At 46.9% G+C, this 14,486-nt stretch overlaps 2 protein-coding genes across 2 annotated transcripts in view; one reads left to right on the forward strand and one right to left on the reverse strand.

Moving 5' to 3' along the window:
* Window positions 1-390, reverse strand: part of ATP5PB (ATP synthase peripheral stalk-membrane subunit b) — a 130,142-nt gene extending 129,752 nt beyond the window's left edge. The window contains 1 exon segment of the mRNA XM_068269746.1: window positions 247-390. Coding sequence (XP_068125847.1) covers window positions 247-274 — 28 coding nt within the window. The 5' untranslated portion in view covers window positions 275-390.
* WDR77 (WD repeat domain 77) overlaps window positions 204-14,486 on the forward strand; it is a 348,371-nt gene continuing 334,088 nt past the window's right edge. Inside the window, exons 1-2 of the mRNA XM_068269747.1 lie at window positions 204-491; window positions 572-826. Of these exons, the coding sequence (XP_068125848.1) occupies window positions 742-826 (85 nt within the window). The 5' untranslated portion in view covers window positions 204-491; window positions 572-741. The remainder of the gene's footprint in view (window positions 492-571; window positions 827-14,486) is intronic.

Consider the following 14,486-nt stretch of genomic DNA (forward strand, 5'->3'; position numbering starts at 1 on the left):
CCCAGATGATGATTTCCCTACCGAGCATAATCTAAGATAAACAGCCTTAGGCTGGTACCTATTCTCAATTGCGCCTTCCTCGTGCCACACCGGCTGTGTGCAATAAAAAACCAAACAGAACGCGTTCAGCATGTCTGCACCAGGCGACAAGACAGAAACCTACTCAACGTAAGATCCATGCGATCAGCCTTTTAAAAAGAATTTCTTTCGCGTATTAGACACACACACATACCGCAGAAAACCTACCCGCCAGTAAAGCAACTCTGGCCAACATCTTGCCGCGGTCTCCGAACCGGATGATGACAGAAGAGAGAAGAAGACAAACGCCGCCGGTCACTCCGGTGCCCTCAGTGTCCCTGACAAACACCAAGAAACAAGATGGCGCTCTGTACGCCCATCATACGTCGGAACACGTAAATTGACCGTAACAGCCATATTAGTTATTGGCAAGAAAGCTTAGGCAAGTAGGCAACCATACAGAGGAGCGCCAGGTACACGCCATGGTTGTCATTAATTCCTGAAAGTAAATCTTGGCCTGTGTGGTTTATTCGTTACTTATTTGTTTTTACAGTTTTAAAATACCCCATGTTCGGTCTTCCCATCAGTACCATGGCTGCCCAGGTACTGCCTCCTCACTGTGATGGAAACGCGCAGGAATGGGCGTGATAGAAGGCGGTATTGTTGGACTCGTTGCCTGACGGGAGTATAGGAAGCGGGGTTAAAGTTACTCGTGCTGCAGAAATGAGTGCTGGAAGTCCCTGGGGAAGTCCAATGAGGGCTCCAGCTTGTATGGAGGTTCACCTGGGAGCCGTGCGTTATCGGAGAGGTAAGGATGTAGACGGGCTATTGGGTTCAGCAGTGACATCCTAAACATGCGCTCACATCCTTGCCAGTTGCTGCAGATTTATGTGAGACTATTCATTTAGAGCAGGAGTGTCAAACTCAAATAAAAGTGGGCCAAAATTGTACACTGGGTCCTGTTCCAACATTTTAGCATACCCGACAGAATAGCATAGAAATGCTTCTGAGCATGTGCAAAGTCATGCAGGGCAGACATTAACCCCATAATACCCATCAGCAGCATTAACCTTTTCAACCCCACTTAGCTGCGAGTGTGCTGATGTGCAATCTCCACTATCCAAGTGGACATAGAGTTAGAATAAAAAGTTGTCAGAGCGAAGCGAGAACCGAGCCCGCAGCCCAGCGAGCGGGCAAGGGGACACTGATTCTACTAACGAGGGGTATATCACTTTAAATGTATGCTATTCTGTCAATGTATGCTAGTTAGTTGGAACAGGACCTAGTCGCGGGCCAACCTCAATGTCTACTGGCCACCTTCCGCCCTAATAAAGTTCTCTGGTGTCTAGTGGTCCTTCTTCCCCGATACAGTTCCCTAGTGTTTAGTGCTTTCCTCCTTCCTCCCCATATGTCTTCCCTGGTGATTTAGGGTTTCACCTCCAATTCCCTGGTGGTCTAGAATGGGCCAAACATAATGCAAAGTGGGGAAACCACTTGAGGGCCAAATTTAATGGCTCTGAGGGCCAAATGTGGCCTGTGGACCGGAATTTGACATGCATGATTTAGAGGTTCCAGCAATACTGACTCCTGTGTGACGCCAAAGCAGTACATTTTTCCCTCCTGCGGTAGTGCTATTGTATTTGGGTGGCGGTGCCAGTTTTCCAGTCATTCACCAATATCTGGCAGCATTAGGTACGCTGTAGACACAGTAGCCTCTATTCATAAAACTCTTAGGGCCTGTTCAGACTATCTGCGTATGAAGAATGCGTTTAAAATCAAAGAAACGCAAGTTGAAAAACGCATGCGTTTTTCTTGCATTCTAATGCGTATTCTATTGCGTTTTGTACACACAGGTGACCCAGGGGAAAAAAAAGAATTATGGGAACCGCAGAGGAAAACGGACGCTAAAAACGCAATAGTACGCGTTTTTGATACGCGTCCATAGACTTTCTTTGCGTCCGTTTCTATGCGTGACGCACAGAACTGCGTGCAGCAATGCGGATGAGAAACGTATGCGTCTCATACGCTTACATGTGAACTAGCCCTTACCGCTGGAAACGGCTGACTTTCCTGACCATTTAGCAAAGTCTCAATTCATAAAAGCTGTTTCTGCATGAAAAGCTACAATTTCCCAGCAGAGTGATACATTTCCGCCTTGTGCGGTGATTTTCTAGATTTATCTAGAAAAAGTAACAAAATGTCCATTCATAAAGATTAGAGGAAACTATCCCTCAGAGGGGCTCACAATCTAATCCAGTCCCACTGTACATACTACACCACGCAATAGCTGACAGTGGCCCATGTGCAATTTTCTCCCAGGAGATATTCATCTTGTACTTAAACTAATTTTTCAGCACTCTGCAATTGAAAAATTATTTAAAAAAATAGGTAAAAAAGCACTATCAAAAGTATTTTGAGCATTACCTTGCTTGCTGGTTGTTTAAAAGGCATTTTGGTACTTATCCGTTAGCCGGGCGCATCCGGCAGGTGGCGCTGTTGATGTTAATTCCAATCATAATTACTTCACGTAAACCTGTGAATGTAAACGCCGGATGCGCCCGGCTTAAACAGATCAAGCCGCCGGCTTGCTTCTTGTCTCGCTCTTCTCCCCCTCTTGCCCTCTCTCCTATAGAACACTGGGGAGGGGACATGCGTGTCCCCCCAGAGTCGTTCGTCGCAATGCCGCGACGAACGACTCTGGGGGGACACGCATGTCCCCTCCCCAATGCTCATACGAGAGAGGGCAAGAGGGAGAGGAGAGCGAGACACTCACGAAGCAAGCCGGCGGCTTAATCTGTTTAAGCCGGGCGCATCCGGCGTTTACATTCACAGCTTTACGTGAAGTAATTATGATTGGAATTAACATCAACAGCGCCACCTGCCGGATGCGCCCAGCTAACGGATAAGTACCGGCATTTTATTTACAAGTTGTAAAAAATATCTAGGAGGAAACTCAGGTGAAAAAGTTCATTGCATAAGGCCCAGTGGACATATGCAATTCACTTTTTCACCTGCGTTTTCTTCTGGGAGATAATTTTTCATCTTCAATTTAAAATAACTTTCCAGTACTTTTAAACTAAAAAAAGTACCAAAAAGTAAATCAAAAAGTACTATCAATTATTTTAAGTATTTTCTTGCTTTCTGGTGGCTTAACCACTTGAGGACCACAATCTTTCTACCCCTTAAGGACCAGGCACTTTTTTTCCATTCAGACCACTGCAGCTTTCACGGTTTATTGCTCGGTCATACAACCTACCACCTAAATGAATTTTACGTCCTTTTCTTCTCACTAATAAAGCTTTCTTTTGGTGCTATTTGATTCCTGCTGCGATTTTTAGTTTTTATTATATTCATCAAAAAAGACATGAATTTTGTCAAAAAAATGACTTTTTTAACTTTCTGTGCTGACATTTTTCAAAAAAAGTAAAATTTCCTATACATTTGAGCGCGAAAGTTATTCTGCTACATGTCTTTGATAAAAAAACAAACCATTCAGTGTATATTTATTGGATTGGGTAAAAGTTATAGCGTTTACAAACTATGGTGCAAAAAGTGAATTTTCCCATTTTAACCACCCTGGCGTTCTATTAAGATCGCCAGGGCGGCTGCGGGAGGATTTTTTTTAAATAAAAAAAAAAACTATTTCATGCAGCCAACTGAAAGTTGGCTGCATGAAAGCCCACTAGAGGGCGCTCCGGAGGCGTTCTTCTGATCGCCTCCGGCGGCCAAAAGTAACACGGAAGGCCGCCATGAGCGGCCTTCGGTGTTTTGCTTACTTCGTCGCCATGGCGACGAGCGGAGTGACGTCATGGACGTCAGCTGACGTCCTGACGTCAGCCGCCTCCGATCCAGCCCTTAGCGCTGGCCGGAACTATTTGTTCCGGCTGCGCAGGGCTCAGGCGGCTGGGGGGACCCTCTTTCGCCGCTGCTCGCGGCGGATCGACGCAGAGCGGCGGCGATCAGGCAGCACACGCGGCTGGCAAAGTGCCGGCTGCGTGTGCTGCACTTTATTTCATCTAAATCGGCCCAGCAGGGCCTGAGCGGCACCCTCTGGCGGTAATGGACGAGCTGAGCTCGTCCATACCGCTAAGGTGGTTAAAGCATCTCTGACTTTTCTGACCACCTGTCAGGTTTCATGAGGTGCTCATTGGACGTTGGGCCCCTCAGCGCACCTAGGCTGCAAAAAGGGGTCACATGTGGTATTGCCGTACTCAGGAGAAGTAGTATAATGTGTTTTGGGGTGTATTTTTACACATACCCATGCTGGGTGGGAGAAATACCGTATATACTCGAGTATAAGACGCCCCGAGTATAAGCCGACCCCCCCCCCCCCCCCAACTATGACCTAAAAAACCTGGACAAATTTATTGACTCGAGTATAGGCCGAGGGTAGAAAATGCAACGTGTTGTTTAGTGTAGAGACGGACACTGCTGCAGATTAGTTTATTTTTTACCTGATGGAAGGAGTTACTCATAGTATTAACTATTACCTCTACAGTGTGGAGACAGTGACTGCCACATATTACAGTACACCTAATAGCGCTATAGTAGATGACAGTCACCACCATGTACTACAGTGTACCTGACATCTTTACAAATAGGAGGTAGCCATGACCACATACTATATTACTGTTACATATAACCTACCCCACTAATCATGGGCATTGTGAGGACATTTGTTCCCATTTACCCAGGCCTAAAAAAGGATCAGTTCACATACAGGCATCAGTGATGCCACGTGCGGGTATGCATATGTTCTTATAGTGGCCCCGACATAAGCAAAATGATGCACAGCGTGCTCCTTTAAGCAGCATCATATGTACTGGTGATGCTGCTGTATATAAAATCTCTCCTCTGCTCCTTGCTGAAGCGGTATGCGCCTGTGATAGTTTCATCCTCCTCACCAGTGTCTCTTTCCCTCCCGGCATGTGTGCACCAGCTAGGGCAGTATACAGAAGTGATTGCGTCCCCCCACGTCCCCCGGGCTAATTGCAGAGCATCTTTAAAGAGGGAATCGTTCACTTACGGATCCTTGCCGACGGGATTCAGCTTCACTTCTCTATCAGACGCATCTCTATGACGCCCTCTAGTGGCGCCTCCCATTACACGCGGCACTGGATCATAGAGATGCATCTGTGATAGAGAAGTGAAGCTGAATCCTATCGACACGGCTCGGTAAGCAAACGCTTCCCTGTGCAAAGGTGCCGCTCTGCAATTGCCCGGGGGACATTCGGCTGAATGCAATCCCTTATACTGGTGCGCACATGTGCGGGCGGAAGAGACACTGGTAAGGGGAAGAAAGCTATCACAAGCGCATACCGCTGCAGCGAGGAGCAGAGCAGAGATTTTATATAAAGCAGCATCACCAGTACATATGACGGGGAGAAAATTTTCGTTTCAAGACTACTCCTCACGGTTTAGGGCCCCTAAAATGCCAGGACAGTATAGGAACCCCACAAATGACCCCATTTTAGAAAGAAGACACCCCAAGGTATTCCGTTAGTAGTATGGGGAGTTCATAGATTTTATTTTTTGTCACAAGTTAGCGGAAAATGACACTTTGTGAAAAAAACCAATAAAAATCAATTTCCGCTAACTTGTGACAAAAAATTTTAAGTGCTGAAAGAGGGCCACACTTGTGTAATAATTGTCCACAAAAAGATGGTACCCCTTCTGGAACAAGGGTGACACCAAGTCCCACACAACCTTTCCACTGCTAGTGACAGGGAGTGATTGATGGGCTTTGAGGTGGGTGCTTGGGTGCAAACAGTGGTGTGCTGGGGTGGTCAGAGGGGGTTCTGAGGGCTGGGGTGGGCGATTGGGTGGTCTGTGTGGGTCAAAGTGTGTGTTTTTTTTACTTATCTGCGGGCTGCCTGTCCTCTCTGATGGTCGCACGACGAGTGACCATCAGCGGAGGAGGCAGCCAGTATAATACACTTTGTTACAATAACAGTGTATTATACTCTGGCCGAATCGCGCAGTTTGAAACCCGCCGGCACTGCTGATTGGCAGGGTGGGCGGAGCCTATTACCGGCGGCAGATCACGTCATTAATGACGCGATCGCCGCACAGCCACATCTGATGCCGCCCCCGCCGATGGGCGTATTGCGGTCGTTTAGGCCCAGTCTTTGCCGCCGCCCATCGGCTGGGGGCGGCACCTCAAGTGGTTAAAAGGCATGTTATTGACAAGTTTAAAAATACCACCTAGGAGAAAACTCAGGAGAAAAAGTTAATTGCATATGGCCCAGTGAAGAACTAGCAACACCCATGCTAACCTAGAAATAAAAAACACATATATAAGTAGATAAATACTACTTCTACTTACATAACAGATGTACTGTGCTATCCACGTAATGATTCCTGTGAATTTTATAAAGGAAAAGCAGAAAATCCTATTCTAGGCAGTGGCCATCTTGCCGAGCTAATTCTGGCATCATATCCTCCCTGATTCTTGTTTTCCCCCCTCCTTTCTCTTGCTCATTGTGTATTCATTAGCTACCCTCCTCCCAGAGTATTCAGACACTCCCACTGAGGTGTATACTAACAACTGCACTATTTATTTTATTTATACATCCAATCAATGAGTCACCTCAGCCTTGCTTGTAAACACAAGTAATCAGAGGGAGTTTCTGATAAGCAGTTAGATAGGAAAATAAATGGAAGAGGAGGAATATATTATAGATAAAAAGAGCGCCTAGCATTCAACTCTTTGCCACTGTTTGGCACTAGGGCCAGTGCTCCTAAAGTACGTGATAACTCCAAACCATAACAGCAGAAAAAGTTTTGCAAGTTTTGAATGCAGGATAAGCATCTTTATCACTTAATACACTCAGACCAGTTGCTGTTGAAATTTGATTTTTATGGTGACAATACCGCTTTAATGGAGTCATCAGGGAAACATGGATAAAATAAGTGCTACTTACCGGGTGCTTCCTCCAGCCCCAAGGTCCCAGCATGTCTCTCCCCGCAGCTGTTCGCCGCAGCTCGCTCTCGGTAACCGGCGATGATGTCAGGCCGACCTCCTGCGCAGTCCGCTCCGGCTCACATGGCGGTGAATGACAGCGCCGCAGGCGCAGTACAGGCCGACCTGGAGGTCGGCCTGACATCATCGCCGGTTACCGGGAGCGAGCTGCGGCGAATGGCTGCGGGGAGAGACATGCTGGGACCTTGGGGCTGGAGAAAGCTCCCGGTAAGTAGCACTTGTTTTATCCATGTTTCCCTGATGACTCCTTTAAGCAACCCTGAAGGGAAAATAAATTGGGTGGGTTATCAATTGTATCCATAGCCCTATTACAGAATAGAACTTTCCTGGAATCCCCTAGGGCCCGTTTCCACTATCGCGAATCCGCATGCGTTGTCCGCATGCGGATTCGCATAGCCAATACAAGTGGATAGCCCTGTTTCCACTTGTCAGTAATCCTGAGCGTTTTTCTGTGCGGGAGAATTCTGCACGGAAGAGCCGTCAGAATTCGCATCCCACACACCGCTATGCGAATCACCGCTAATGTATTTAATAGGGAAATCGCATGCGGTTTTGACATGCGTATTTTACCGCAATTTCGCATGCGATTTCGCATAGAAAGTAATGTTAAATCACACAGGCAGTGACATGGTTAAAATCGCATCAATACTAACCTATGCAGAATCGCATGCGACATCGCGGTAAAATACGCATGCGGAATCGCACCCACATGCGATTTCGTCAGCAGGGGATCCGCGGCGATTCCGCACCACACAAGTGGAAACGGGCCTTTAGTCTTATTTTGCTGGAGCTAGTATGGTACAGGTGATCCAGCAAGAAAGTGATGCTAGGTGCACACCATACAATTTTCTGTTACGCTGGGAATACACGTTTCGTTTCTGAGCCGTTTAAGAGAAGCGGCTGCACAATCGAGCGGTGAAACAATCGAAGGGGAGAGTCGAGCGGCAAAAATGAGCAGTGTATGCCCAGCATTAAATTTACCTGCTAGATAGATAATTTCCAACATGTTGGAAATTATCTATCTAACCACCTATCTACTCAGCAGGAGATAACCAGAAGACAATGCACCAGAGATAATGACCAGTCTCTACAGAAAATATAACAGAAAATTGTATGTTGTGTACTAGGCATTTATAGGGAAAATTATGCTAATGTGAGTGGGTGGACAACAACCTCTTGAACTGCTAGGTTTTCAGATAGGGTGTAGTAATACGCCCACACTATTCAGCCAATGAGAATGCTTCAGGTTGTAGATGTTGCTGTGATTGAAGCTGTTCCCCATGGACTTTCACTCTGGCTTTTCTAGATAGTTCATCCTATCTAGATGACTAGTTATCCAAATAGGAGCCGCTGAAGTCTATCTGGACGCGTATTCGTGTCCAGTGGTGAAGTGGCGGGTGCGCACTCTCTCTGATTGTTCCCCGCGGCTCTTATGCTGGGTACACACCATGTGTTTTCCTGCTCAATCCGCGGGTCGATCGGGATCGATTCGATTATTTCCGAAGTGCTCGATTTGGGTTTCGATCGTTCCTGCCGTCGATTTGCATGTTAAGTATGCAAAATTGATGGCAGGCTCGATAGAAACCCGAATCGAGCACATCGAAAATAATCGAATCGATCCCGATTGAGCTGGAAAACGCATGGTGTGTACCCAGCATTACAAGGGATCGATTGGTGAAGGGGAGCAAGTATTTTCCCGAGCCAACTGAAGCCTGTGTAAATTAATAAATCTGTCTCAACACTAGGTATGTTGATTCATAAGACCAAAAGTTGTAAAGTAAAAAGATTAAACACTTCCTGGTAATTACCAGGATAATGATTAGTGCCTCCTAGTGGCCAAAAAGTAAAATTAAAGTATAAAAAAAATTAAAGTAAATACATTATATATTTAACCACTTGCCGACCGCCCATAGCCAATGTGCGGCGGCAAAGTGGCACGCCCAGGACCACGTAACGCCAATTGGCGTCGGGTCCTGGGACACTAGCTGGCCGGGGATCGCGCGCTGTGATGCGCGCGCATCTGCCGGCAATAGGCTCCGCCCACCCGCAACGTCAACCCGCCGGCCGTTCGGAAGCGCCGGCGGGTTGTTAACCCCTCGATCGCCGCATGGAAAGCGTATAATACGCTTTGTAATGTACAAAGCGTATTATACAGGCTGCTTCCTGCCCTGGTGGTCCCAGTGATCGAGGGACCACCAAGGCAGGCTGCAGCCACTTTAGTCTGCACCCAAACACTCTGTTCCTGCCCCCTGATCGCCCACAGCACCCCTCAGACCCCCCCCTCAGACCCCCCACTATCTGTCAATGCTATTTTGTAGATTAGGTCCTAAACTTCCTCCTGGGGGCTCCTGATCACCCCCCCCACACACACACACCCCCTCAGATTCTCCCCAGAACCCCCCCCCCCCCCCCCGTGTACTGTATACATTTATTCTCCCCTGTAATCACCCACTGATCACCTGTCAATCACCCCCTGTCACCACTTGTCACTGCCACCCATCAGATCAGACTCTAACCTGCCCCTTGTGGGCACCTGATTCCCCGCCCACACCCTCAGATTGCCCGCATACCCACCCTCAGATCACCTCCGAAAGTGCATTGTTTACATCTGCTCTCTCCTCTAATCACCCAGTGATCACCCATCAATCACCCCGTCACCACCTGTCACTGCTACCCAGCAGATCAGACCCTAAGCTGCCCCTTGCGGGCACCCAATCACCCGCCACACCCTCAAATAGCCCCTCAGACCCCCTCTGATCAACTAGCCAGTGCATTGCTTGCATATATTCTCCCCTGTAATCACCTACTGATCACCTATCAATCACCCCGTCACCCCCTGTCACTGCTACCCATCAGATCAGACCCTAATTTGCCCCGTGTGGGCTTCTGATCACTCGGCCAAACCCTCAAATCCCCCTCAGACCCCCTTCCGATCACCTCCCCAGTGCATTGATTGCATCTATTCTCCCCTCTAATCACCCCCTGAGACACCCATCACTCACCACCTGTCACCCCCTAGCACTCCTATCCATCAGATCAGGCCCTAATCTGCCCCCTGCGGGCTTCTGATCACCCGGTCAAACCCTCACCCGCACAACCACGACAGAATTTTTTTTTCTGATCACTACTGGTACGACTTAATTGTGGCTGAGACCAACCGTTATGCCACACAATACGCAACCGCCAATTCAAGAAGCTACTATGCCCAGACTTTTCGGTGGAAGCCACTCCAAGTTTCCCAACGTAACATTTTTTTGGGGCCTTCTCCTTAACATGGGTTTAGTCAAAAAGAATGTATTGCGGTCTTATTGGTCTACGCACCTAATACATCACATGCCCATGTTCTCTGCTGTCATGTCCAGGTCACGATTTGTGAACATCCTGCGCTTCCTGCACTTCAGTGCCAATACAACCTTTCCTCTAAGAGGCCACCCTGTTTATGACCGGTTCCACAAAATTCGGCCCCTCATAGACCACCTGTCATCAAAATTTTCCAGAACGTCTCAGGACAGCAACCCTGAGACTTGTCTCCTTCCACACACACTGGACAGAAAGCTAGTTAAAAGATTTACATAATTGATTAGACAGGTATATAACATCATGTGCCCTTACCCCATCAGTTGTTTTTCCTGTCCACGCAGGATGCTAGGTGGAGGGAGGTCTGGCCACCCATGCTTTCTGCAGGAGCCGCGGCTCGTGTGTTCCCCTTCGTAGGCGCTGGCTAGTTGCTTCAGCGCGGGGACACGCTGCGCGCAATAGCCTCCCTCTCGTCATGCTGAATGCGGAAGTGCGCGTATGCGGAAGTCCCGCCCGTAGGTCACGTGACTGGCGCCTCACGTGACAGGAAGCCGGAAGCAGGAAGGTCCTGGCCCGTCGTGCGCTCCAGCGGCGGTGTGCAGCGTCATATCAGCAAAGGCTGTCCGGGATGAACTGCTGCAGAGACCGTTGATGGGGCAATTAGAGGTATGTGCATTAGGGAATGCGGTGGGCAGAGTTGTTTCAACTAAAAAACCTATTTAAATGGATTTCATAGTCAGAATCTGTTACTGACTATGGAGGCTGCCACTGGATCTTCCTCCCAGGGCTCTGTGGAGTGTCGCTCCGTTCCCTCTCTGGTATGATCATATAACAACTGTATGAGGCATATTGGTTATTGTTGAAGGGTTGTCAGGCTGATGGCTGGTTTTGTCTGTGTTTTGTTGCAGCCTGAAGCTATTACTATGGAAGCCAAATCAGATTCTAAAGGTGCCCATACACTCGTCAGATTGGCAGCAGATAGATAAGAAATGCATCTGATGATCTATCTGATGCCTTTTTAGAACATTTTTTACCAGGATAGAATTCCAATAGATTTCAGTTTGAAATCTGTTGAAATTCGATCTGATGGCATTTTTTTGCCATCAGATTTCCATTAAGGCCAATGCAAACTGATAAGCAATCTCATCAGATCGACCTAAATTTTCCACCCTGCAAGTTCGATGGAAATCCATCGAAATCGGCCGTCGATCGGTCGATTGGCCAACCGATTTGCGATCGATCGATCGCGATCGATCGGTCGGCCAGAAAATCGGCTGAGTGTATGGGCTGCTTAAGTCTGACAGGACGGATAGAACAATCAAACCTGCTAACCCTGTGAAAACTGACACATCCGCTAGGTCTAGTAGATCAGCTGGATCTTCTGGAGCTAAAACTTCTCAGAAGTCTGTAAAAAAAGTGTGCAGTATGTCATGAGAAATTGTCATCATCTTCAAATAAATACTATGCCAGTCATGTACTGAAAAAGCGGTGAGGGAAGAATCTCCATCTATGTTTAAAGACTTAAGGGGATGGATTAAGTCAGAGATAACCTCTGCTATGGAGTTAATGAGATGTAATCCTGTTAATACTACTCCTGAAGCTGATACTGAGCTGATGGCTACAGCATCTACTAGTGCTCCACCGGTTGAGTTACCTAAACCTGTTTCTGTACCGATTCCTCCCCAGAGGGAAGGAAAGGCAAAAAAGAGGAGATTAGAGGAAGGTTCTGAGGAATCAGATAAATCGGAAGGAGAACTAGAGATCTCTTCGTTTGAAGAAATATCTTCTGAATCTGAACAGACTGGGGAAAAAGGTGTTAAAGAGCAAAAGTTTGCCTTTTCCACTGAGTTTATGAAGGAGTTGTTAGAACACATGCATAAAGCAATGGGGATTACTACAGAGAAGAAATCATTAACACCACTAGATCAGATGTATGAGACTTTAGCAGACCCTCAGACTTCCTTTATTCCGGTACATGGCACTCTCAAAGATATAATTCAACGAGAGTGGGATGTTCCAGAGAAAAGAGCGTTTTGGCCTAAATCTCTGTCCAAAAGATATCCATATAGTTCTGAAGATCAAAAGTACTGGGGAGTTGCTCCAAAACTGGACCCCTCCTTGTCTAAAGTTTCCAGAAAGACGGATCTCCAATTTGAGGACTTTGGTTGCCTGAGAGATCCGATTGATAAAAAGATCGATAATATCCTGAGAAGAGCTTGGGAAGCTGCTTCATTGAACTTTAAACCATCCATAGCTTCTACAGCAGTAGCTAGATCCCTAAAACTGTGGTTGGCAGATGTACAGTCACAAATTGCTTCAGGGGTTCCCAGGGAAGAGATATTGAATTTATTTCCTAAGATTATGCATGCTTCTAATTATCTTTCTGATGCAGCAGATGATTCCGTCCGGCTTACGGCAAGGACAACGGCCTTGGTGAACTCGGCCAGGAGAGGAGTCTGGGTGAAGACCTGGCAAGGGGACACCTCTTCCAAATCAAAGCTATGTGGGTTACCCTGTGAAGGCAATATGTTATTTGGATCCAAGCTAGAGGAAACATTAGAGAGAACGGCTGATAAGAAAAATAATTTTCCCCTGAAAAGAAGGAATTTTCGAGTCAATCGGTCCTTTCGTCCTCAAGGGAAGACAGAGTCAGAGAATAGAGGACAGAAAAGGAGGTGGATACCGAATAAGACCCAGAGACCAAGAGGTAATCCTTCATACACCTCTACAACACAGCCTCCAAAACAATGACGCCAGTCTTCCAGTGGGCGGAAGGTTAGCCCACTTCTTCGAGGAATGGCAATCAAGGTTTCGAAACAAGTGGCTATTGGACATAATCCTTCAGGGATACAGAATAGAATTTGTCTCTCACCCACCAAATCAGTTCTTCATCACCCCGTCTCCAAGAGCTCAAAGTCAAGCACAAGCTCTAGAAAGCGAAGTGAATATTCTGCTGGAGAAAAAAGTCATTCGTCAAGTCCCAAGATGTCAAGAAGGTCTGGGGTTTTACTCTCCGGTCTTCTTAATAAAGAAACCTCAGGGAAGTTACAGGTTTATCCTAAACTTAAGAAAGTTAAACAAAGCAGTCAGATACAGGAAATTTCGAATGGACAATATTCGCTCAGTTCTGAATCTGCTTCAAGAAGGTTGTCGGCTGGCTTCACTGGATCTAAGGGATGCATACCTCCACCTTCCCATACATCTGGAGTCGCAACAGTATCTGAGGTTTGCAGTGTATCTTCAGGGAGAGGTAAGGCATTTTCAATTTAACGCTCTCCCTTTTGGGTTATCATCCGCCCCTTGGTTGTTTACAAAAGTTATGGCAGAAGTACTGGCTTCTCTAAGATTGAATTCTATCCAGATTATCGCCTACCTAGATGATTTACTTATTTGGGGTCCCTCTGTGGATTCAGTAAATCTTCAACTTGAATTTACACTGAATTTCCTCCAGTCCCTGGGGTGGTTGATTAACTGGGGGAAATCTTCCGTAATTCCTCAACAATGTATGGAATTTTTAGGTTTTGAAATTTCTTCCTCCAGTAAAAGACTTTTTCTACCAGAAAGAAAATCTGCTGTGTTACTGAAATCTGTTCTTTCTTTTCAGAAATTCAAGACTGTTTCATTAAGGAAAGCCATGGCATTACTGGGGTTACTGACTTCATCCTTTCCAGCAGTGCAGTGGGGTCAGCTTCACTCCAGGACCCTACAGACCTGGATCCTTTCCAAATGGGACAAATGGCTATCTTCCCTAGACAGGAGATTCTCCATTCCTTGGAACGTAAAACACTCTCTGCTATGGTGGTTGGAACCAACACGGTTATCCAAAGGAAATCTATGGGAACTTCCGACAGAAGTCATAATAACGACAGATGCGAGCTCTTGGGGATGGGGAGCCCACCTGGATACTCTTCTGACACAGGGTCAGTGGTCACCACTAGTGAGCAGAAGTTCATCGAACAACAGGGAGTTGCAAGCAGTGGGGCAAGCTCTACGGGCTTTCGAATCACAGATTCTTCATTCCCATGTAACAGTGCGGACAGACAACAAGACGGTAGTCGCTTATTTGAACCGCCAGGGAGGAACCAAGAGCAAGACTTTGTGGTGCCAAGCCTCAAAGATACTTCACTGGGCCGAAAACAAGCTCAATTCTCTAAGGGCGGTGCACTTAAAGGGAACCTTGAATTGTCTA

Source organism: Hyperolius riggenbachi, chromosome 2, assembly GCF_040937935.1.
Source record: "Hyperolius riggenbachi isolate aHypRig1 chromosome 2, aHypRig1.pri, whole genome shotgun sequence".
In the NCBI taxonomy this organism is placed as follows: domain Eukaryota; kingdom Metazoa; phylum Chordata; class Amphibia; order Anura; family Hyperoliidae; genus Hyperolius; species Hyperolius riggenbachi.